This window comes from Phaenicophaeus curvirostris, chromosome 9 (genome assembly GCF_032191515.1).
Source record: "Phaenicophaeus curvirostris isolate KB17595 chromosome 9, BPBGC_Pcur_1.0, whole genome shotgun sequence".
Lineage (NCBI taxonomy): Eukaryota > Metazoa > Chordata > Aves > Cuculiformes > Cuculidae > Phaenicophaeus > Phaenicophaeus curvirostris.
The window spans coordinates 14,831,889-14,857,031 of record NC_091400.1 but is presented as its reverse complement, the minus strand read 5'-3'; the positions used below and the strand labels follow the sequence as shown (position 1 = coordinate 14,857,031).

General features: G+C 48.1%; 1 protein-coding gene across 1 annotated transcript; it reads right to left on the bottom strand.

Annotated features, from left to right (window-relative positions):
* Positions 1-1,851: 1,851 nt before the first annotated feature.
* On the bottom strand, positions 1,852-6,942 carry HHEX (hematopoietically expressed homeobox). The gene is made up of 4 exons (XM_069863987.1): positions 6,475-6,942; positions 4,934-5,112; positions 4,705-4,755; positions 1,852-3,075 (listed from the first exon to the last, which is right to left on the bottom strand). The coding sequence occupies exons 1-4, from the start codon at positions 6,839-6,841 to the stop codon at positions 2,842-2,844; spliced, it is 831 nt and encodes a 276-aa protein (XP_069720088.1). The 5' UTR covers positions 6,842-6,942; the 3' UTR covers positions 1,852-2,841.
* Between the last annotated feature and the right edge of the window lie 18,201 nt (positions 6,943-25,143).

The window sequence follows — 25,143 nt, the reverse complement described above, 5'->3', positions numbered from 1 at the left end:
ACCCGGAGGATTAATCACACACTGTCAAGCCGAAATCGGTGCAATTCTTCCAATCATTAACGTTTTGCTTACAAAAATGTGCTTGCTGTTTGTTTTTCTGCTAAATGATAACCATTTTCAAGTTGAATCGGCTGATAAAAAAAGTCGAAAACAAGACGGGAGTTGTGCTGGAAAGGTCATACGTGCTAGTTCGGCATGAAATAGCCAACGGGCAAACAAACCGGGGAGCGGAGAGCGGCTCGGCGGGGGCTCGCCGCCTTTAGCGAACGGTGCAAAGCGCTTTGGCTGCTTTTCTCTTACCGAGAAGAAGCGGCTGCCCGGGCAGAGCCGCTCCCCGCCGCGCCGTGGGCAGAGAATCATCGAATAGTGTGGATTGGAAAGGACTTAAAGGACCTTAAAGTTCCAAGCCTCCTGCGAAGGGCACCCCCCGCGTGTCTCCCCGCACGTGCATTTCCACAGCGCGGGTGACGGCGCTGCCGTCACCTCTCCCGACGCCCTGGAAATCCACATCCCGGCCCGTCGGCTGTGTCTGCGCTCCCCGCCCGCAGGGAGCACGGATCCCCTGGCCGCTTCTCCGCGACCCCGCTCCAGCGGACACTGCCCCGCGCCCCGAGCCGTCCCGTCGGGCCAGAAGAGCCTCTCCGGGCTCCCACCCGTCGCGACGGCTCCGCCCACGCGTGTCCCCGCGGGAAAGCGCGGCCGGAGCGCGAAGCCGCCCTGAAGGGGCGACGCCAGCTGCGCGCTCCCCGATGTCGGACAGACGGGAGCGGGAAAAAAACGAAAGGGAAAGGGCCGGGATGCCCCTTCCCGATGACCTCGCCCGCTCCCCGCACCCTCGCAGCTCCGAGCCTTCCCTGCCGCCCTCGGGGCCCGGGTGAGACCCGCGACGGCAGCTCTTGAGAGAGGGGGAGAGGCGAAGGATGGAGAAATCTTGGCCGCACGCTCGCTGCCCCTGAGGGCGACCCCTTCTTGCGCGGACCCATCCCGGCGCTAGGACAGGGCAATAGCACCCGTGGTCGTTCCCGGGGCTGCCGAGCGGGGAGCGCTCCAGGCTCGTCCCCGCCACCCCCGGGCTTCTCCTCTCCTCGCAGCCCCCGCCAACAGGTGGCAACGGAACCTCCCGCTTCGCTCCGCGCCTTCGGGCCGCGTTCCGAGCGCAGTTCTAAACGAATAAAGCCGAAGCTCAAGCTGAAGGTTATTCAGAAAATTCAGCTGCGTTCGCCCTCTCAGACGCGACTCACCTGTTGCCCTAAGGGTCCGTCGTGTCCCCCCCCCCCCAGTCATTTGCTGCTCCCCAAGAGCCTTTCCCGGCACTAACAGCCGCCGGGGGGCGGTTCCTGCCCGCAGGGTCGGGGGGCGGCAGAGCCTGGAGGGTGCGGGGCTCCCCGGCATGCACGTTTCCCGTCCTCCTCCGGGATCCCGGCTCCTTCCCCGCGCCCCCATCGTTTCGGAGAAAGGGCGATGAATAAGCACTGTTGACTCAGGCGGGTCAGCGGCTCCCAGCTGGGGTCGATGCCCGCTACCCCCGGACCCCCCCGGGCTTGGGGCGACTAGGGGATCGGCACCTGCGCTTCCAGCCGGGGCTCGCACGGACCTTTCTCTCCTCCTCCCGCCGCGAAGACCTTTCCCGAGCGGGCACAAACCCGAGATGCAGGTGGCAGGCTGGAAAACAGAAAAAAAAAAAAAAGAAAAAACAAAAGAAACAATGAGACCACGCGAGATCCCTGCAACGCGAGGGCTCCCACGGGGCAGCGGAGACCGGAGAGAAAAGCCCATTCCACGCCTGGGACGAGCAGTGGAGGTTCAGCAGTTCTCCTTCCATTTACTGGACAGCCAGCGACGCTGTTGATGCAGAGCCGAGTTTTATTTCACAGACGAGTCCATCAAAAATTAAATACCAGGTTTTGCTTTTTTTTTTTGTTTTAACATTGAACAAATATGTACAAAATATGAACAACGTGAGGTATAAAACCGCAAGACTTTTAAAGAAAACTAGTATATACAGAAGCAGATATGTATACAATGGGCATTCTCTTCCCACAGCTGTGCCCCCACAGCTGATGCCCCTCCGACAGCAGGGCACTATCACTCCCTGCATTTTTGTTTCAAATACAAAAATCTGTAAAAAACAGCACTAGAGATTTTCAAGAAGAAAAATACGTTTGGTTTTTTTTTCCCTGCAAATGGAACTGTCCAGATTGCAGGGCAAAGTCCTCAAAAATCTGAGAAGGCACATGTCATCTCAAACAAGAAGAAAAATTAATCTGCCCAAAGACTCTCCCTGATGAATGATGTCTCAGCAGAGCACCACAGCAGGGAAAAGTGTGCGAGCATAAGGCACTTGTCGGGATGGTCAAATCCCTCCCTATTTCACAGAGTATGTTTCTCTGCTTGCAAAGGGTGTTTAAATTAATCTACTTAAACTACATTTGTTATACAAAGGGCTTAGACCTGCAATCTGTACTCACTTCCACACTAGCTAGAGAGGAGTTTTGCCTGATCACCAACAGCAGCTGATTCAGGACCCCCGCTCCATGAGTAAGGACAGGTTCCAGTATTATATTCCAGTTAGAACATTGATTAATGTACAAATATAACTTACAAATAATTAAATACAAACCATGTTCCTTTGAACAAATTAGAGATCTGCTGAAAACGAACTGTTTGCGGAAAATACATCTTTCTTTCTCTGCTTATTATAAAACGAGTCTATTTGGTGTTTTGTTGTTGTTTTTTCTTTCAGTGGAACAGTGAACGCTTTCTCCCATAGCACAGTATTCTTCCAAACCAGCCCCTGGTAAAGTCCAAGCCAAGTTAGGGTCCACTCTCTGCATGGGGCCGTTAGTGGGTAGGATTATAATAGCCTTTATCGCCTTCAATGTCCACTTCTTGATCGGAGTCATTGGAGACGTCTGATTCCAGGTCCTCCTGTGAGGCTGGCGAGGGGGTGTACTGCGAGCCATCCAGGGAGACCTCCTTACCCTTCTGCTCAGGGGTCGCACGGCTCTCCGGCCTTTGCTCACTGTGCCTGTCAGCACCTTCCATGTCTTCTTTTTTGGCAGCCTGAGGATTCTCCTGCAATGAAAGAAGCCTGCTTTATATGGAAATATGGGCCATGGAGCCAGGAGGCCAAGGAATTGCTGTTATGCTGGGTGGTAAAACCACCTCGGGTTTCCTGCAGGAAAAGGCAGGTGTCCTGCTACTTCCTCAGGGGTCCTGTCCATAAACCTCCTTAAGTGGGCTAGGGCTGGGCACACAGGGGCTCAGCTCTGATCCCACTCCCCACCAGCCACAGGGGCTGCTGCCTTGAGTAAGGCTCCTTGGCAATGGATATCACATCCACTTCAAAAGAGTCAGGAGCTGCTAGAGCCCAGGAACCTCTGAACTTTTGTCTTTAGCAAAGCAAATGTTTATTATGAGTCTACAAACACTGACACGCAGCTTCCTCCTGCCCTGATCTTTCTTTAATTACATGCAATGGCAAAAGGCAGGAGGCTGAATCCATCAGCGGCCCAAAAGCAAATGGGAAAAAATTACTAATTAAGCTAAAACTCAATATTAAAACCCTCAACATTAAAAACAAACCAAAACAAAAGCCCATTTCCAAGGCAGGAGTAGCCCTGCATTGGCAGCCGTCTGCAGAGCCCAGTCCCCTAAGGGGGCATGAAATGATACTCGGAAGCAAAGAGAAAGCAGGCAGAGACACGTACCCATGATATAACCATGTGGGCTCGGAGAAATGCATGCGACTGAATGAAAAGGAGGAAATGACTTAAAATGGCTGAGATCCCAAGGCAGCTCTCTGGACACTGTGGCGCAGGTTGGGCCCCACTGCAGAGGCACCGCTGGGACCTGGCCTCTCCGTGGCCAGAGCAAAGTGGTTTTATTAAACTATTAATTGAAGTACGGGTTAAACCCAGCGAAAGGTCACAGAACAAATACATGTAGACCATGGCTCTGTGACTAGTTTTCTTATTATTTTTATGCTAAAGGCTGATTTACCAGTATAACTCAGCTGTCCCTGTCACACTTACTGCAGCCATACTCAGGGCACAATGTGGGGAACTCCACAAACCTCTGAGCCTCGGCCTTGCTCTGACTGAGCCAGACAGGATTGGGCCCTCTGGGCTGTAAGAAAAAGATTTATCTGCTGAAGCACAATTTTTAAGGGAAGGGAAACCACTTCAACCTCTTGGCCTCATAGGCTGTAACTGTAAACAAAAAGTAAAAGCTACTCTATTTTCCATGTGGGTCTTAAAAAAAAACAAGGCCTTTGTACCTGCCTCTCCCAAGGTCTGCAGAATAAATCGACTAGTGTCTATTAAGAAAGGGTGATTTAAAAGACCACTAAATACCCTTCTCCAAAACAACCGCTTAAGTAATTTACTAACAATTACTTATCTTCTCCAGATTAATTGGCTAAACAACATATGGGTTTACAAAACAATTAGCGTGGAGTTTTAACAGGCAGTGTGTGAAAGCCGGGCATAATTGATATAGGAACTACATTAGGAGCTTTTAACGTTAGTGCTGCCTGAACGAGCCCTCATGGATTCCAGCATGACTATTTGTCTTTTTAATCAAGGTGAAGAGGTTAAACAGCCTTTCAGATGACTTCTGCATACAACCTGGAATAGGCGAGCACTGCAATAAGATAAGACAATTAAAATACTTCTTTCTATAGAAACAGAAACATCCCCGTACCTGCTTTAGACGCCTCCATTTGGCTCTGCGATTCTGAAACCACGTTTTGACCTAAGCAACGACAACGAGAGAAGGAACGGGGTAGTCTGGGAGCGGGAAAGCGCCAGGAGCCCTAAACCCGAGCCAGGGGCCCTAAACCTGAGCCAGGGGCACAGAGTAGGTGCCGCCCCACCGCGTCCCCCCCGGCCGCCCGGGGATGCTCGGGGACGGGGCGCTTCTCCGGCCTCACCTGCCTCTCGCTGAGCTGCAGCATCTTGGCCAGGCGCTTTCTCTCCGGCGGGGAGAGGTATTTCTGCGTCTCGAACTTCTTCTCCAGCTCGACGGTCTGGTCGTTGGAGAAACGGACCTGCCCCCCTTTCCTCTTGTGCAGCGGCCGCTGGATGAAGGGGCTCCAGAGCAGGGGCTTCCCTTCAAAGAGAAGCACAGCGCCGGGGTCAGCGCCCGAGCCCCGCTCAGCGCCCGCTCAGCGCCCGCTCAGCGTCTTCGTTTCCCCCCGTTCCCAGTCGCCGCCTCTGATTTTTCACCCCCGCCGAAGAGAGAGACCAGTTAAAGCCACTCTACGGGTTTTGGCAACATTTCCGTCAATGTGTTTCCTGTTGGTCTATCTCGCAAAGAAAAGAGAGAGAGAGGAGGAAAAAAAAAATAGACCTTTGCTTCCTTCTGCCCTGGCAGCCCCAAAGATACCGGCTGCCTCGCTCCGCGCCGCCAAGCGGGGGACACGGGGGGCCGGGGATGCGTCCACACCAGGTCACGGCGTGTCCCCCGCTCCCCTCGGGGCAAGAAGCGACCCCGGGACGGGGACTCGCCTCCAGGTGCCCCCGGGATCCAGGTGCCCCCGGGCTCAGCCCCGCGGAGGGGCGGCAGCTCGTCCCGGGGCCGGAGCCTCCGGCCGGGGCCACTGAGTCACTCTGTTTGTCTTTCTGTCTTGCTGCCTGCACCCTTTGAAATTCGCTGCATTGTTTTTCAAGATTTTGCTTGCGTCAGGCTTTAGTAATTCTGGTGCAAAACAGGCTCAAAAAATAGGAAGCGACTGGTTATTTTAGCTGTCATAAAGTCACATCCCACACAGAGGAAATGAACAATATCAGAAAAACGGATCCCGGCTATCAAAAGTCGAGTGTTTCCTGAATTTGTGTGTATTGAGGATGTCGATAAAGTAATCAGCAATGTGCACGACTGCCGGGGAAGAGCCTGCTTCGGGCGGCCAGGAAAACACTTAACAGCTTCTGAAACCAGATTTACTCCTATCGAGAGCTCAAGGTTTCCTGTATGAACGGAAAGGGTCAGCCTCTTTTCACTGCACCGGCGCGGTGAGTCAGGTCCAGTTTTGCAATCCCGAAGGGAGAGCGCCGCAGCCCCGCACCGGCCCCGCTGCCCCCGCGCCGCCCCGTCGGGGGGACGCGGCGAGCGGAGCCTCCCGGCCGTTTTTCGCGTCCACCGCAGGAAAAAAGCCGAGATCTGCCACGCGATCTCCCGGTATAATTAAAGCTCCCCACCAAAACCACACGCGACATTAACTAAGGACACTGTCAGAGTCACTCGCTTGAAGGAAAACAAATCTGAGTCACCGCGGGCGCGCACTGCGGTCTCGCTGCCAGCGCCGGAGCGCGGCTTTAATTTACTGGAAATCAGACGGGGACCGGAGGGAGACGGGCGCGAGGGGCGCGTCGCGGTCACTCCCCGCTGCCCCCCAGCCCCGACGGCGGGACGGGAAGGGACCCGGAGCCTGGGACCCGGAGCCTGGGGGCGGGAGGGGGGAACACGGCTTACCCAGGGGGTCCTGCCGGATCAGGGCGTGCGCGTAGTCGCCGACGGCGCGGGGGAAGGAGTAGAGGGGCCCGGCGTAGGCGCCGGTGCCGTAGGTGGCTGCGAGGTGGTGTGAGAAGGCCGGGTGGATGGGGGTCGGCTCGTAGACGGGGGCCCGGTACGGGGGCACCAGGCTGGTGAAGGAGGAGTTGGGCGACGGCAGCGTCGGCGGGGCGGGCAGGGAGTGGGGGGCCGGGGCGGCGGCGGGGCCGCGGCCCAGGATGTCCTCGATGTAGAAGGGCGTGGGGTGCGCGGGCTGCAGCAGCGGCGTGGGCGCGTACAGCGGGACGCCCAGCGGTGCCGGCGCGGCGCCCGGCGGCTGGTACTGCATAGCGAGCGGCCGGCCGCCCCCGCGCAGGAGCCGGCTCCGACCGCGGCGGCTGCCCGCCTGCTGGCACCGCCGCCGCGGGTTTCTCTGGGCTCGGGTTACCCTTCGATAGGTTTCTATCGGCGCGGGGCGGAGCCCGCGTGGTCGCTGTCCCCTTCCTGCCGCAGCTCCGTGCAGCCAATGAGCCCGGACAGGGAAGGGGGAAACCGCCCCCCAGCCGCCGAGCGCTCCCCCCGCCCTCCCCCCCGCCCCGTCCCGAGCGAACTCCCCGCGGCGCCGAGAGGCCTCCGCCGCGGCCCCGGGGAGCCCGGGCGGCCCGCGCCCCGACGGCCCCGGTCGGGGGTCCCCGCGCTGCCCCTGGTGGCTCCCGCGCTTCGGGCGTCCCCGCGGCGGCGAGCGCGGCCCCCAGAGGGGCGGCCCGGCCCTGGGTCGGCGGAGGAGGCGGAGGAGGGGGTGCGCGGCCACCTCCCGGGGCTCGCCCTTTTCCGCGCGCTTCGGCAAGGGCCCCGCGGGCGCCGCCTGGCTGCGCGGCCCGCGAAGGGGGCGCGAAGGGCTCCCGGACCGGCCGAGACCTGGCGGGGCGCGATGCCGTGCCGGACGGTTTTCCGCTCCGCGCCCCGACGGCCGCCGGGAGCCTGCGGGGGGCGAGGGGCGGTGCGCGGCGGCCCCGCTCCCCGGCAGCCCCAGCAGCGCCGGTGCCGTTCGTTCACCCCCGCCGGGGGTTCCCTGCCGTCCGCGCGGCTCCTGCGCCTCTGCCAGCCGGCCGGGGGGCGGCAGCGGCTCCGCTCTCCCCGACACCCGCCCGGGGACTCGCCCCGACGGCACCGGGACCCGCCTTCTCCCCGGCCGCGGGAGCGGAGGCTGCAGCCCCGACGGCCGCCCGTCCCCATCCCTATCCCCCACCTCCATCCCCTGTCCCTGTGCCCCGTCCCCATCCCTATCCCCCATCTCCATCTCCTGTCCCTATTCCCCGTCCCTGTGCCCCGTCCCCATCCCTGTCCCCCGTCTCCGTCTCCGAGCACGGAAAGCTGTGAAGGAAGAGCAGGTGCGGGGTTAACCGACTTTCTTTTATTAAAAGGTCTCCATTTCAAACCCACGAAGACGTTAATAACTAAGAGGCTCAGAATAAGACGAAAGGGTGTTGGTGAAATGGAAATATATATATATTTTAATAATATAGGGAGGTTGTGGGGCTTTTTTCTTTACATTGTTAACAAATGCCAAATCTCACCTTTAAAGCGTGGTCTTGTGTCTTGTAAATATCAGGTACACGTAAAACGAGCTGACAGTTTTGATTATTTTTTCTTTCGGTGCTCAGTCTCCCAGGCATTGCTCTTTCCAAGGGGTTTAGCTGATGTTTTCATCTGGAAGTGTTGGATTTGCAGCTTGATTTACTTAATAAATGTACAGTAAACCGATGACCCGTTGCCCCCTGGAATAACGACGTGTGTGATACAAGGCAGCGGTACGAAGGGCCTCCACAATATTTTACAAGCTGTCGATTCAAAATCCTGAGAACAAGTTTAAGCAAAAAGAAAAAAAAAACAAACATGTTTTTCTGTATCATTGGAAAACAAATAAATAGAGGAAGAGATTATTTTTTCTGACTTTTATACCAGCAATAGGCCTTGTTAAAAGGAAGTTTTAATGGCACAGTTATTACATTCCACTACCACTGCATAATCCCTAACAAGAAAAATGAGGCACTTAATTTTGCAGTTCCACAGCGTCGCCCCTTTCAAATTCAATTGTTAGACCTCAGCCTTCCTCCTTTCACGGGTTGGAGACTATTAAATCTGCATTCATGAAATGTCACATTTATTGAACTACATAATTTTTTAATATCACTAGTGCAGGTTTTATAGTTGATTTTATTGTTTTTATGGCCATTCGGGGCTCTAAAACCTGGATTTTTTCAATGTTGTCCTTATGATTTTTTTCACACAGTCAGAACTAATAAAATTGAACAGTTGTGACTTTTTAATGCAAGGGGGCTCGGAGTTTCAATATTTTCACTCTGCTGGATACTAAAACCAATAAAAATACATGAGATTTTAATTATTTTCTGGATTAAATAAAACCTTTTCCCTTTCTTTTGGAACGTGAATGTTGTTTGTAGTTTCTGTTACAGGAGATGATAACACAGCTTCGGATAAAATCCATTATTACCAATATTGCTGCGATGAATACAGTTTTGACTGTATTTTACAGCCTAACGGGCACTTAAAGTAAGATGCTGTAGACACCACAAGACCAACGCAACCAAAATAAGGCTTTAATATTTCTATTATTTCTTCGTGTTCCCTTTGGAAAGCGCTCCAATTTACCTGAAAAACTTCGGGAGAGACAGAGAATTCACTCTTTTCCCGATTTAAAAAAGGAAAAATAGTTCACATTAATTTTCTTGGAATGCGCTTGAAACACCCCCAAGTTTTCTTGCTAATCTGGGGATTTCTGGAGGGCGGTGGGTGGGATGTGAGCATCCCCGCACCGGCACAAGCTCAGCCCGAAGGGATTGGCTGGAGAACTCATTATTTCGTGTAATAACTTCGGGGCCCTGTCCTCCCCTTCACTTTCCGCGAAATCCCCCGCCGTCGAGGGGTTCTGAGCTCAAGGAAGAAAGAAATCGCAATAACAACCCGAGACCCCGGGACGCGCTCCTGACGGGGCGGGCGGGGAGGGCAGCGGCGGGGAGGGGAGAAGGGGGTTAAATATGCCTCTTCGAGAGCCTCTCAGACCGGGGGCCGGCGGGGACGGGGTCCAACAGGCTCCCCGGGGGCCCTCGACGGCTGCTCTCCGCCCCGCAAGTGCCCACGAGCCGCGCCCGAAGGCTGCTCCATCGCTGCCCTGAGCCTCTTGCCCTCCCCTTCCAGCGCCCATCCCGCCTGGAGCAGCTTTCCCCAAGGACGGAGCCCCTCAGGTGCCTCTGGAAGAAGCCCTTACTGGAGGAGCGGGCAGCCCACGGGCTCTGGTGGGGCTGCGGAGCCTCCTGCTCCCGGTGCTGCAGGAGACCGGCTGCGGGTGGCCGCAGGGGCAGCGTCGCTTTCCTTTCGCATTTTTGTGTCACTGGGTTCGGGAGTGGCACTAACATGAAACACCTGGACGGCAGCAGGGAGCTGGTCACCGGGCAGATGTGTTAAAAGAAAATACTTTAAAAACCAGTCAAACAAACAAACAAACAAAACCAAATCCCCACCCCCAAACCTTAAAAAAAAATTCAGAAAATTAATATTTCCAAACCAGCGACAAATGGCAGGTGGTGTTTCCAGCGCTCCCCCAGTTATCTGCAATAAACAGCCCACAGAAGATTTCTGATTCCTAGGCTGGTTAATCTGGGCAATACATGAATTACTTCACAGTTCTAAGTGAAATGAGTCTCAAAGAACAGAACTATTTCTATGCCTTGCAGGTTCTGTTACCATTAATGTATTTTTTTGGCATGGTACCTGCTCGGTTTCTGCTCTCAAAAGTGGGAGTTTCACCCAGAATAGCGCCCTGCATGACACTGCAGACTTCAGGAGAGTTACACCAGAGATTAATCACTCTTAGCTGAAATAACTGTGTCTGGCTGTACAGAACTAGAGAGTGATCCAGCAAAGTCCATCTTTTAACAGCCAGAGGAGGCTACCAGCACCGTCATCCCCAAATGCTACAGGGCGCTTTCCAAGAGGATCCATCCCGCAGCCATTCCACCCCTTCCTATTACTGAAAATACTTCAAGACTCTTCCAAGAGAGGTGTGGCCACAGCCTTGAACACCTTCCAAGAAGGAAATAGGAGGGAGTTCACCTCTCCCATTTTCCTAGCACCATAGAAGCCAGACTGCTCCAGACAGAGGGACTGTACATTGCGGGGTGATGTCAGTCGGTGCTGCCATCTTCCAGATAACTCATCTGTTTGATATTCCTCATCCTCACCATCATGATTTGATTTACTAAATGAATTATGATCATCATAAGCATTAATTCAGGTCATTCTTAAAGGGATTCACTAGATGTAGCAGAACAAGACGAATCTTGGTCTAAAAATGGGTGGACAACATGTGAACTATTATTCTAAGCAGAGCTGGCAGGAGCTTATCATTTTTCCATCCTACATCTCTACATTCATCTGATTATGATTTTGCCAAATTTAAATCATCCAGGTGGAAAAAATTCTGTTCTAGGGGAATCTGCCTCATGCTGAGTGTGTTTAAGGTTTCAGCGAAACTGGTTCAGCTGTTTCTGAGCGTTGGATTAGAGGAAAACAGCTTTTTTTTCCCTGATGTTTTGACTTCCTTTTCTTAAAACCTGCGGTGCCCCCACCACTAGGGAGATCAAAGTGTCCAGCCAAAAGTCAACCAGGGGTTGCCTCCTTGGTTTTTCCTTTGCTCTTCCACGTGGGGCTGTGATTTACAGTCAAGCAAAATAAAGATTCCAAACTAAAGACACAGACACCTTGCAAATGTTCAGGCCACTCATGGGCCTCACTTGGCTCTCTGACGATTTGAGAGCTCTTCTTTCTTTGGCACTGGATATTTGTGGGTATGAGACACATGCTGCCACCAGCAAATGCCCTTTCCCCATACACTGTCAACAGCTCTGAGAAGGAAAAAAAAAAGCCGCAGGAAAACTTTAATGGTGCTTTTGAGTCTTGTCAAGGATTTCCAAGCCAACACGTTCCAGACTCTCGGGGGAGCACACTGGTAAGGTGCCTCCATTTCCTTTAGCCTCCAATATAGTTAATACCTCTTCTGAGACACCTTGACTAGCAGAGTAGGATATGCAACATTAATGGCTCTGTGGTAAAAGGAAGGAACACATGGCCCCGTACTATAAACACAGATTCATACCACTTGCTTTCTGGACTGGGCTATCCTAGTGATTGCCATGATACCAGCTTCTCTAAACAAGAGTTTAAATCTAATTCAGCTCACGTGTGACATAATTCACCAATTCTTCTGAATTGCAAAGAAGCATCCTATAAAACCACATGGGCTTCAATGTTTTTCTTGGAATGCGCTTTCCTAACCCTTCCTTGGCCTGAAGAGTTTCTTATCTGACCATTATGAGAATGTGGTGAACAACGGTATGAAAAACAAAGCAATATATTGTTCCTTACAGGCTCATATTTCCTATGTATCTGCCACCACAAACCATGAGCTATTTTGGATCCTGCCTATAAGTGCAACTGAAAGCTGCTTGGTTAATTACATTTGTTTGGGGTGATGGCAACTGTAACATGTTAAAACTTCCCTGTTTTCTTATGTGTTGGCTACACACATAAAGATTACACCCAAAATACATACAATTCCCAGGGTCTAGATTGTCTCTCACATCTTGCACAATCAGTTACGTAAGTGCAAACTGAATGTAAAATGCTGCTAACACAGACTGCTGGCTACTGTACACCCACTCTGTGTTGATATAAATGACTATAACAAGATACCAGACAATGGAGAATCTGCCTAAACTCTAGTGATGACAAAACATCTTTTTCTTTTTCTTTTTTTTTTTTTACTGAGTAGTCAGAATACAAAACATTGTATGTTTCAAAGAGGACTTGTGCAGCAAGATTTTTCGCTGTAACAGTTCAAACGAGTCCAAAGTACACACAGCTAAATTTGATGTCAGTAGGAATTAGGTATGAGTAGGGAATGTTACTTAGTTATTTTTGTTAATGTTTTGCAGAGCTTACACATTCACTCTACATTTTTTAGCAAACTTTATCATTTTGGCATCAAAAAATCAATCCCAGGGTAGGTTTGTTTTATCTGGAGCTGATACGCACATTCAGTTGCTGTTAATAGTCAAATATAGAAGCTTACAATAACAATTTATCTACCTATTAATAGCTGTTTAACAGGAGCTAGAAGGATGGAGCTGAAATCTGTCCTCATCTGAAAAATAGATTGCTAGACTTTCAGGTGCAGGAACTCTTCAAAGGCTTCATTTCCATGGGTAGCAGCCAAAATACTTGGATAGAATTGGCACAAAAAGGCTAGAGGAGGAATTGCCTTAAGGACAGAATCAGAATTTGTGTAATTTGTCCACTGAAGCTGATGATTTTCATAGGCAAAGCATTCGTTTTTTCATGACTGAATGACAGAATATGCCCTGATGGTTGCACATGGAAATATCTTGTAAAGTACAATGTTAAACGGCAGAAATGAAGGGAAGAATAGTGTTTCCCTATAGCAGATATCTCACCCTCTTGCTCCTGCTCCTGAGCTGAGGTCTCCCTGTAATGGAAACTGCGTAGCCCAGAATTGACTGATGAAACGCAGCAGCATCAGTCACAGACAGTACCCATTCTCCACTCTCTGAGTCCAGAGGACCTTCTTGTGCCAGTTATGCCCTGGTAGTTCACACCAGAGGTGGCAGGAGAGTTACTGCTAGCTCTGATGACACCACATGTTTTCCTGATAGTGGCAAAATCTCAGTCTCCCAGGCTACTAGCGGCACTTTCAGTTACACAGAGTATTTGGCACCTACTGATGAGGATTTCTGCTCTGTGATGGGGACTCAGGAGGATGCCACATCCCCTGGAAGCACAGCTAACCTGGCCTTTGCACAGCTTGCTCTACTACATGCGCAGGATAGGGGAGGACTGACTTCAGAGACGCCCAGCTCTGCCTACAGCTCTGGTTTGGCCCCTGATAACGCTATCACGGAGCGAAGAGGAAACCCATGTGATCTGGGAGATAAAGCAAAACGAGGATGCTTTCCCCGGTGGAAGTGGAGGGTAATGGCTTCCATTCAATGTGTGGGATATAGGAGCAAGTTAGTTTATTTTTACTGTTCTGAAAGCATGCATAATGTAATAAACAGAGCCTTGCTTTAGCTCTGTATTCACTTCTGGCTGTCTGAAATGATGTGAGCTCACGCTGGCTCAGAGGAAGGTGTAGGTAACCATCCCAAGTGGGTCTTTGCAATGTCTCATTTAATTCACCCACTCCACCAATAATCACCTGTCAGGCAAGTCAACGTCCAGGTCCCTTTTGAGTCTGGAAATAAGGGGAATGCTTTTTCAAAGCTGCATGCTTTACTGTGCCCTATGAGTTTATTTCATAGCCTTCTGGGTTTTTGATTTTTCTTCCCTGGAATCTAGTGGGGAAATTTGTCTTCATTGAGCTATTGTATTTCCACACTTTGCTCCCCTGTGCTGGCAGTGCCGGTCATGGAAAACTCTTGAAATGCTTGTGCAGCTGACAGTCCAGCTCTCTTGATAGGCATGAAATCAGGCTGATGGCAAGATACTTTATACCAAATACACACATAAGTGGGAACTGGGAGGATAGTCTATGCTAGGACAGCAATACCTACACCATGATTTGTACTCATTATAACACTTTTAGTGAAAGCAAACCAAAAAGTAAATCATGCTTGACATGAAAATAAATATACCCATATAAAATCTATATATATATGTAAAATCTGTATTCAAAACATTACAGTTCTTTCCTAACACTTTAAGGATTGGGTTTGATTAAATTTTCAGAAGAGCTGCTCTTTCTCAATCCTGACTTAGTTTGGCCACCTCGTAATCTTACCTCATGCCAGTACTGGGGCCTGAAACTGTAGGTGCAGACACAGGAATTTTAGTATTGCAGAGTCTAAACCATAGCCCAGATGTTACTTCGAACTCAAACAATGACATCAGAGCCAAACCCAATGCAGATGCTAATCCAAATCTTGATCTCTTACCATACTTTATTTTAAAGTGACTGCTTTAAAACCTTACAGCAAAATCGCTATAAAAAGATGCAAACAGGTGTCTGAATGCTACCTTCCGCAGCCAGACAGGTGGTACGTAGTTGCTGAGAAAAGGCAGCAGGACTTCAAGAGCTCAGTGCTATATCCTTGTAGATGCTTGCACACTGTTCATCTCAGCTGCTGTAATTCAGAGCAGAGTAATTCAGAGGCAGATCTACAGTCCGTTTCGCACGTACATCTGCTGGATCAGGCACATGCAGGAAATGCCTGAAGAAGGAGCACTGTGTTGGGGCTCCACATGCTTCTCCCCTAGCCCAGCATAGGAAGCAAGTTTTCATGGTTCAAAACTGTGTCCTCTTCCAGGGACTCCAACAGCAACAGACAATGCAGTTTGTGGGGATCATTCATCTGACGAGCAATGAGGAACGTTATGCGCATGGGTCACATGGTAATCCATGCAGTTCTTCATATGTCAAGGCACAGCCAAAGATACAATCAGCATGTGAACAAACACTGGATTTTTTAAACCTGTTCAGACTCACAGGATATGTAGAACATCTAGGGAAGAAACACAAGAAGCAGGCTGCTCACCAGGATAGAAACTTCAGAGACATTGTAGATTGTGTGAGAGGCCTGCTAATTACAGATTTATAATAGACCAAAATGATTCCTCATATAAAATTACCAATACGTATTAGAAATTAACTGGAGAAAACACAACTTCCTCCTAGAGAACAGTTTATATGCTGCCCTCTCTACAGTTGTGTTTTAAATTTGTGTAACCTGACTTTAGAAAAAAAAAATAATTTCAGTAATTTTCTTTAAAAGTTCATGCCAATGAAAGTTTCAGAATTGATTAACGTAATCTAACCAATTAATTAATATGATCTCATCAATATAAACTGAAGGCTGAAGTAGCTCACCTTTCTTCTTGAAGAACATCTGACAGCCTGGGAGGAACTGGGTGAACTTTGCCTGACTTTTGCCATTGTGTTACCTTCTAGGAGATTGCTTCAGAAGAAAAGGTCTTTTTCTGCAGTCCCAGATGTACTGAAAATCCGACCATAAGTGAAGGCTGGTTTAGTTGGACCATGATTACAGAGTCAAGTCAGGATGGTCTACCTCCAAAGATAAGTAAGCAATATAATTTTAGGATGTGCTTGAACCAAGCACTTACTGCATTGCTTCATTTCTGTATCTTCCTGAGCTGCTTTTCTATTGGGTTTGTACTTTTCAAATTATGTTACATTTCACATCAGGACTGAGTCTACTGGGAGACATGACCTTGCTCTTTATGTAGCCTTCATAGCACACATCTGACACCTGTAAAATATTAAACTGTAAGAATGTATGTTAAAGTCAGTTAGCCAGGATAAGTGTGTTCTATAGATAAATGAGTTTGTTTGGGAGAGAGCACCACAGCCTGTCAAAACCTCAGTCTGTGTCACTTGAAGAGTAAATTTCTGAAGAGTCAGGATGCTCCAGATAACCATATAATCAGAGAAGCTAGCAGAAGGAAGTCTCATTGGCAAGGTTTGCCACACAGCATGCACTCCTCAAAACCCTGCTGCTGTTACATCTGTGGCAATCTGATGCTCTTTCATTTTCTGCCTGCTCTTTTCATTTTCTTGCATTTTCATTCCATGCTGCAGTTTCATTTTTTGTACAGTTTCCTTCATATTTAGTTCATTTATGGGCTTTGGACACAGCAGTCTCCCTATTTGTGGGTTTCAGGACATGAATAACTTCTTAGGAGTACACTGACACCTATGGATAAAGGGAACGACTAATCCTGTCTCAGCTATCTGCCTGCACCCTAAGTTAGATCCAGGGATTTGTGCTCTCCAGAGAACATCTGAACCGAGGTCAAGGTCCTGCTACCTATTGCCACGGACAGGAGTGTGAATGGGACACAAACAGCACTTCTGTCTGGTTTTGGGACGTGCAGAGCAATGGCTCCAGCAGCACCAGTTGGGCCTTTACGTTGGGTCATGAGTAGGTGGCTCAAGCCCCTCATCACTGCGGGCAAGCACTGACCACATTGTGCCCACACTTCTCTCCACTGGGCAAAAGCATCATAACCTCTGCTCCTGGCAAACATTATGTGGTGAGACCTGGAATTGCCAGGTCAAACCCAGACATCAGGCAGGGCCAGGAATGGTGAAGTATTGTTATTACATTTTCTTTCTGCTAAGCTCATCATTACTTATGCTACTCTCTTGTCCCACACAAACCTAGTTCCTCTCATTCCTGCAGGTTTTGCACTTAAAGCATTAGTTAACTGTTACTATGGCATCTTAACTCCCTAAGTGATGGTTAGAAAACGATGCTGTCAGCTATTTGTAGTTTTTCTCATCAGCCAGTTCTTATAGCCACAGTTGGCTTTTCTTCTCTGAACTTCCTCCAGCTTGTCTTCCTGGTAACGAGGTGCGGAGAACTGTGCTCACCTTTTCCAGATGCTACCTCACTTCAGTTCCAAGAAGAGAAGCTCGCTTGCTCTTTCCCTTTGGTATGTCTCCATGAGAGCCCCAAATTATGTTGTCATTTTTAACTGTCACATCACCTAGCAAATTCAAATGCAAATTCAGAGGCCCTCCTTGCCCAGGCAGGTCAAAACATCTTTTTAACCCTAAGAGAAAAGGAGGATGGCAGACCTTACTTTTCTGACAAACATTGCCCAATTTTGTAGGGAACTCAGGTTGTTTTCTAACTCTTCATGCTAATCAGGTAAATTGGCTTATTTATGACAGGGAGAAGAACAATAGGAAGTACTAACTAACCCCTACTGGTGGTCAGAGTAAAGCAAAAACAAAGCTGGTTTCCAGTTCTCCACACTGAGACTGATTTTCCATTGTCATTCAACATTATCTTCCCATTTAAGTCTGCCCATGCAATTCTGTTGCGCATCCTGTCATTCTGTTTTAGCAGGTTTAAAACAAACAGAAGGAAGTACTTTTTCACACAGTGCATAATTAAACTGTGGGACTTGTTGCCATGTGAAGCGCTGGATGCCAAAAGTGCAAGTGGGAAAAGGAGAAGACAGATTAATGGAGGATCGGTACATTGATGAGTACAAAACATAGTAGCTTGCTCACAGCATTTGGCTCAGGAAGCCCTTCGACCACTGTTTGATGAAGGCAGGAAAGGATTTCTTTATCTATGACTGTTTCTCACACAGCAGCCTGTTCTGGTCACTGGCAGGAAGAAGGTATTGCAGTTAATGATCTGTTTTAGTAGAGCAGCTCTAATGTTCCTCTCCTAATGAGAGAGACAGATGTCAATAAATGCCTCTAAGTTTAAAAAATTAATCTTTAAGCTGAACATTGACTCTGGCACTTCTGAATTCCTCTTTGGGCATTTTTATCACATTTGATCCACCTGACGTTAATACACGAAGTTTACAGCAAAGCGTACAACTGAAATGAGATATTTTAAGGCTTCAGGATGACTACATTTGTTAGCCAAGCCAAAAGACTGGTTTTACAGATATTATAGGTTGGATCAACTTCATCAGGGACTGATGTCAAGAGGAAACCTGTTATCTATGCTGTGAAAGTTGTATCTCCTCTTGGAGATCTCTCCCCTCCCTGAACAAACGCTCCCACCAGCCAACATGGTGCAGTCTTTTCTTGTTGACTTTGCTCTGTAATTGCTGATTTATCAGTCCCTGAGACTTCTCAGTTTGTCCTGACTGACAAGCAGACCTGTACACACACACACAGAGTCAGGAAGGAGAGGACAGAAGGCTGGCTAGGTGAGGTGCGAGCCCTGGCCCTGTGGCCGCCGTGGCTCTTGCCTCAGCACAGAGCCTCGCTCCACAGGCTGCACTAGTTGCTCCAGTCGGGGAGGGAGGGAAAACTGGCCCATAATTCTGATAGCATCATGAGTTGCTTTCGTTTCTTGTTTTGTGTGTTTGGCTGCAAAACATGTAGCCTGATTTCATCTGCATCGCTTTGTCATTGAGGTTTCTTTCTGCATCATTCAGAATGACAGCATCTCATTTTGGTCAGAGCTCCATTTCCCCACTTCTGCATTAGCTCAGATTGTGTGCTAACTGCCTTGGTAACTGCAGATAGATTCACTCAGACAAGGTAATGAATAGGATCAAGTGATTAATTTCTACTGTGGAGAAAGCTGTATGCGTTTATCTACATTATGTTGTTAAAATGCACATGGTTAAGTAAAAGCTAGAAACCAGTCTGTTTGTTGGCTGGGGGCCCACCTCACCAGGAAGGTAATGGTAATGCAAAAGGATTGAATTCAGAGGCCTTATTTTCTCTTTGTTGCCAGCAGCCCCAAAGTACATTTCCTTGGATTTTGGAGAATTTTTCAGATCCTTTGGTTGCAGAAGGCCAGGTCAGGCTGAGCATCTGACCGAATTAGCCATCTGCTACTTTAGCGCCATCACGAAGTACTTGAAAGTCAGCATCTTCAATATTACTAAATCAAATTTTCTAAATGTTGCTTTAGTTTCGTGTCTTGCACGACAAGAATCATAGAATCATAGAATCACCAGGATGGAAGAGACCCACCGGATCATCGAGTCCAACCATTCCTATCAACCTAAACCATTCCCCTTAGCACCTCGTCCACCCGTGCCTTAAACACCTCCAGGGAAGGTGAATCAACCACCTCCCTGGGTAGCCTGTTCCAGTGCCCAACGACCCTTTCTGTGAAAAATTTTTTTCCTAATGTCCAGCCTAAATCTCCCCTGGCGGAGCTTGAGGCCATTCCCTCTTGTCCTGTCCCCTGTCACTTGGGAGAAGAGGCCAGCACCCTCCTCTCCACAACCTCCTTTCAGGTAGTTGTAGAGAGCAATGAGGTCTCCCCTCAGCCTCCTCTTCTCCAGGCTAAACAACCCCAGCTCTCTCAGCCGCTCCTCATAAGACCTGCTCTCCAGCCCCCTCACCAGCTTGGTTGCTCTTCTCTGGACTCACTCCAGAGCCTCAACATCCTTCTTGTGGTGAGGAGCCCAGAACTGAACACAGGATTTGAGGAGCGGTCTCACCAGTGCCGAGTACAGAGGGAGAATAACCTCCCTGGACCTGCTGGTCACACCATTTCTGATACAAGCCAAGATGCCATTGGCCTTCTTGGCCACCTGGGCACACTGCTGGCTCTTGTTCAGTCGGCTGTCAACCAACACCCCCAGGTCCCTCTCCTCCAGGCAGCTTTCTAGCCAGACCTCTCCTAGTCTGTAGCACTGCATAGGGTTGTTGTGCCCCAAGTGCAGGACCCGGCATTTGACCTTGTTAAACCTCATGCCATTGGACTCAGCCCAGTGGTCCAGCGTGTCCAGATCCCTTTGCAGAGCCTCCCTACCCTCCAGCAGATCGACACTTCCACCCAGCTTAGTGTCGTCTGCAAACTTGCTAAGGGTGCACTCAATGCCTTCATCCGGGTCATTGATAAAGACATTGAACGGGGCTGGACCCAGCACTGAGCCCTGGGGAACCCCACTTGTCACTGGCCTCCAGCTGGATTTCACACCATTTACCACCACTCTCTGGGCCTGGCCATCCAACCAGTTTTCCACCCAGGAGAGTGTGCGCCTCTCCAGGCCAGAGGCTGACAGTTTCTCAAGCAGAATGCTGTGAGAAACTGTGTCAAAGGCTTTACTGAAGTCCAGGAAGACCACATCCACAGCCTTTCCCTCATCCAGCAGCCGAGTCACTTTGTCATAGAAGGCGATCAGGTTAGTTTGGCAAGACCTGCCTTTTGTGAACCCCTGTTGACTGGGCCTGATCACCCGGTTCTCTTGCATGTGCTTCGTGATAGCACTCAAGATCACGTGTTCCATGACTTTCCCTGGCACTGAGGTCAGACTGACAGGCCTGTAGTTCCCTGGGTCCTCCCTGCTGCCCTTCTCGTAGATGGGCACAACATCAGCCAGCCTCCAGTCCAGTGGGACTTCCCCAGTCTTCCAGGACTGTTGGAAGATGATGGAAAGGGGTTTGGCCAGCACATCCGCCAGCTCCTTCAATACCCTTGGATGAATCCCGTCCGGCCCCATAGACTTGTGGGTGTCTAGTCGGGCTAGCAAGGCTCTGACCACCTCCTCTTGGATCACGGGAGCCTCATTTTGCTCCTCTAGCTCCTGGGTTTGTACACAGACGGAACAACTTTCTTTACAATTAAAGACTGAGGCAAAGAAGGCATTAAGTACCTCAGCCTTTTCCTCATCCCCTCTTGGGAAAGCTTACACTTGAGTCAAGTGTTATAAGCAGCACTGATTCTCTTTTTTTTTTGTCTAAGTGCTGCTGGGATGGAGAACGTGAACTCCCAGCGAGAGATGCAGCAATGACTACAGTAGCATCGTGCTGCCAGACAAGGAACAGAAAAAAACATGGTCCAATAACTCTGGACTGGAAGCTTGGGACCTGAATACCTGCAGCTGGAGTTCAGGTCACCACATCCGTGCCTGTCTGTGCCTGTTCACCTGCTCTCCAGTGAGTCTTTTAGACTAAATTCTTCTACAGTTATGATCTGCACAGTGCCCTGTTCAGTGTATCTTGGTGGGGAGCTCTTGGAATGTCCTTAATTTAAATATTAATTATGACACGAAAAGCAGTGATCCAAACATTCAAGCCATAGTCTTGAAAGGAGCGATCAAAGGCCAGTTTATTAGCCCTATTTCACTAACAAGTTACTATTCCTCCCCCCCGCAATATTATCAAGCCTTATTCTGTCAATCAGATATTAAGATACTAGTTCTCAGCATTTCCAGTGCCAATTATTTTTGTCTCTACAGACTGAGGAGCACTACTTATGATGCAGAATACTCCGTAGAAATAATAGGTTAAAATAAATAGGCAACCTAATCCCAAAGGCAAAGAGCTAGGCCTGGACACCAGGCAAGATAATCAGGGAATAACTAACACAGATAATCAGCAAATCATTCAAATGAATTGATTTGGCTCTGGCTGGCGTCCCCATTTCTGCCTGAAAGCTTCAGTGAAATCCAAATAAGTGGCAGTTATCTTACTGTCTCTTCCTGTTATCTAACTCTAATGACAGCAGGGGAGAGAGGGGGAAATCATGTCTTTGAACAGGATCACGGCCTTTCATTTAAAGTAAATATTACATCAAAATGGAGACTGCCTGAAGAATGAGTCTGCCTTAGCTTAGTCCTGAGCAGATTAAGTAATGTATTAAACCCAGACAATATCAGATTCTTGCAAGGGTTTCAGCACCTTCAGTACCAATACACACACAGCAGAGCAGAAAGTGCTATTTAAAATAACCTATAGGTGGTTAACAGTACAGCATGAGATAGCTGTGAAGAGTCAAAATCCAGCCAAGGCATCTGCATTTTACATTTCTATAAGAGTCTTTAGCATTAAAAAAACACAACAGGAAAATTCAAAGTGAGGGATGCTTGTCCCAGATTCATCTATGTACTTGTAGCATCCAAGTTAAATCGTTACCTCCTTAGGTTCTCATGTAGCTGTAGGAGAGAAACAAGTAGGGCACCCAGCACCTTCTGAGGTTCCAGCCTTTCTCCCCTGACATTGGGAAGAGCAGAGCATGGCAGGGTTCTCACTTAGGTACCTAAACAAACGTAAGTAGGGTGAATCCAGGACATGCTTTACTTTAGGAGGAAAACTTGGGGCCAGTAGGTGGCTTGAGCACAAGATGAAAGTCTCCAACTAAGCTTCACCTGAGCTTCTGAGCTCTATCAAAACCAGCCACAGCTGCTGAAGAGGTGATGAGGGCTGAAACCCCACCTTCTGCCACACTGAGCTCCAGCTGAATTTGGGATTGGACCCCCCAGCACACTAAATGCAAGTGGAGATAATTGCAGCTCCATGAAGACAAGGTCCAGACTGTGGTAGTGTGAGAAGAGATACACGGGCTGTGCTTCAACAGCATCTTTTGTTGGCCAGCCAGGTAGGCAGCAGGGGTAGTCAGCCCTCAAGACATGGCAGCGTTAACTGTCAGCACCCATGTGTCATCACCCTTCTTATTTTTACCCAGAGTGCCTACTCACTTCTAACTGGATTTCTGTGGCTGTTCACACAGCAGGAGCGCTACAGAGATGAGGAATTTCTCTGTAAAATTTGGATCCTAGTAGAGCAAGATCCATATTTACCCTTGCGGCAAGTAGTGAAGGGTAGATCATCAGGAGTGTCTGCACAAGAACAACACATCAAAAATATAGAGGGCACAAAGCATTTTATAGTTCTTCTGCTAGAGGAAGCTGCACCAGGAACAATTCCATAGGACAACTGGGCATTAACTTAAGTTACACAGAACTTTGCTTTGGGCACCAAGCTGCTTTGCTGTGTTCCAAACTGAGCACAACAGACACTGTGTTGGCATCTGCATTGTAGCCCAGCAACCAGCAGCCTGACATTTCTAGAAAACCGTCCTTGTGAGGTGCTGCTCACTTCCTCTGCACTCTGCCATCTAGCTAACCCTTCTTTCCAGAAGCTGCAAAAACATGGAAGAACTAATCACAATTAGCTATAACTACACAAAGATCCTGCAGCCAACTGTATTTCATTAAAAACCCCGGGAATTGTCAAATACTCAGTCTTATACCACAGTTTAAAATGGCCCTCTTCAAGTACCCCCTCTTTCCTTCCAGCACCCCCTCTTTCCTTCCAGCACTGGTCTAAAACACCAAAACAGCCACAATGTGTTACAAACCTGTGATGTTGTGAATTAGAACTAGAATCCAAAAGTGAATATTAGAGTAAAATTATGCCATGAGCATTCCAATAGAATTACTCTTGTATTGGATAGTTCCCATGTTGTTAAAGGAATGTACTGTCAGTAGGTTTGAATATATTTCTTTTGGTGCTTTCCCAAGTTCTCTAACATTTGCTGTATTGCTCCACATTTTCAAAAGATTGTACCCAGATGGATGGATGGTATTCAGGGATGGAGAGGTACATGACAAAAACCAATACAATTTAAAAATATTAAATAAGTTCCAAGTAGCCTCCTTTTTGCAAGGTCCAAATAATTTCCTTAATAATGACTCTTTTAATACTTAAAGCTTACTAAAAGCTGGATTTTACCACAGTTCCAACATCTTTTTCAACGTGCCGTTCTGAAAAATTTAATAACACATCTGAGAAATAACAGGATAAAACTCCACTGCATAACACATTTGTACTTAGTACTTTTTTTCTGTTTTGTTTTACTTCTGTAACTTTAAAAATATTTTGATCCTGTTTTATTGGAAAGAAAATAAATTGAAAGTGAGGCTTCAACACAAACAATTCTTCGCAGCAGGAGGTAAAAAGTCTGAAAAATCAACGCAGGCTAAAAATGTTCAGGGAGTATTAAATATAATGGAAAGAAAGCACCTATCACAACTGAATTTTCGCTGCTAAAACAGTTTTATGTTTGCTATTCACAGGTACTAACATTTACGATAGTAACCTTTATAAAGTCAATTTAATTATCTTTATCTTATTACAAATAATAAATCTAGTTGTCCTACAATGAAAATCAATTGTCAACATAAGCTATGGTTAACATCTAATAAAACAGCCCTCTGTAAATCCATGATTAATAAGATTGGCTTCTGTATTAACTAACAGACATCATAAAATTTCCTTCCTTGCATTAATCTGTATATTCAAGGTTCATCTTGCTGGACTGAATTTCCTAAAATAAACTAACCGGTAGAGTGAATGAGCAAAATTTTGATGCCTATCATTATGTTATAACCATTTGAATATCTGTCTCTAGCTGAATGATTTTGAAATTAATGCCATATTTTAATTAAGTCATAGAAGATGGTGGCTAAAGCAAATGATAAGTGATTCACTACTTTGTTTCCTTTAGTTTCTAAACATAATGATAATATCACTTATGTTTTGTTTTCAGCATAGGGGAAGTTAATTGAAATGTGAAAAACCAATTTACTAAAGCAGTCTTCACGTATGACAAGTGTTACTTAAGCTCTTGTGTCCAGAAAAAGTTGGAATTTACTCCCTCAGAAACATATTTACAAGTTTCTGCTCCCAAAGCAGGAGTGGTGGTGCTCAGATTCCGCAAAGTTATGTTTCAAAGACAAGGGCTATCTGTGCCATCCTTTGGAGTTTCGAAAGGTTCCTCTTCCTGTGCCCCACATGATGCCCAAGGAGACAGGCATGAGACAGGGGCCACTACAAGCAGAGCCAGCTTCATCTGACATTGGGCCTGGTCTTTTAACTGAGCAATAGCATCATACCTACCCTGAAAGCCCACAAAGTCATTTTAGCAAGTAGGGAAGTGGGTATGCTTTAAGTACCAGAGAAAGATCACACAATATTAGGGGCGAAAACAAACTCCAGGCTTGCCTAGATGCACCTTTCAAAACCCCATGAAATCTTTTGGTCATACAGACCAAACAGGGCCTTCAGTTTTGTTTTTTAGCGTCTTTATCAACTCAGTGCATACTTCAGAAAACAGAGAATCTGTTCCTTCACCTTATTACTTTAGTATAAATTGAGTGACTGCAGTGGGTTAGCCTCGTGTAAAACTGGATTTGTGGAGTTGGGAAACCGGTCTTCTGAGAGAGAAATCATTGTTGTCACTCAAGTGGCTGGGGAGTAGGAGAAGATAAGTATCTAATCATGTATTTAGTCTGTTTTGTTTAATATTTGTCACAAAT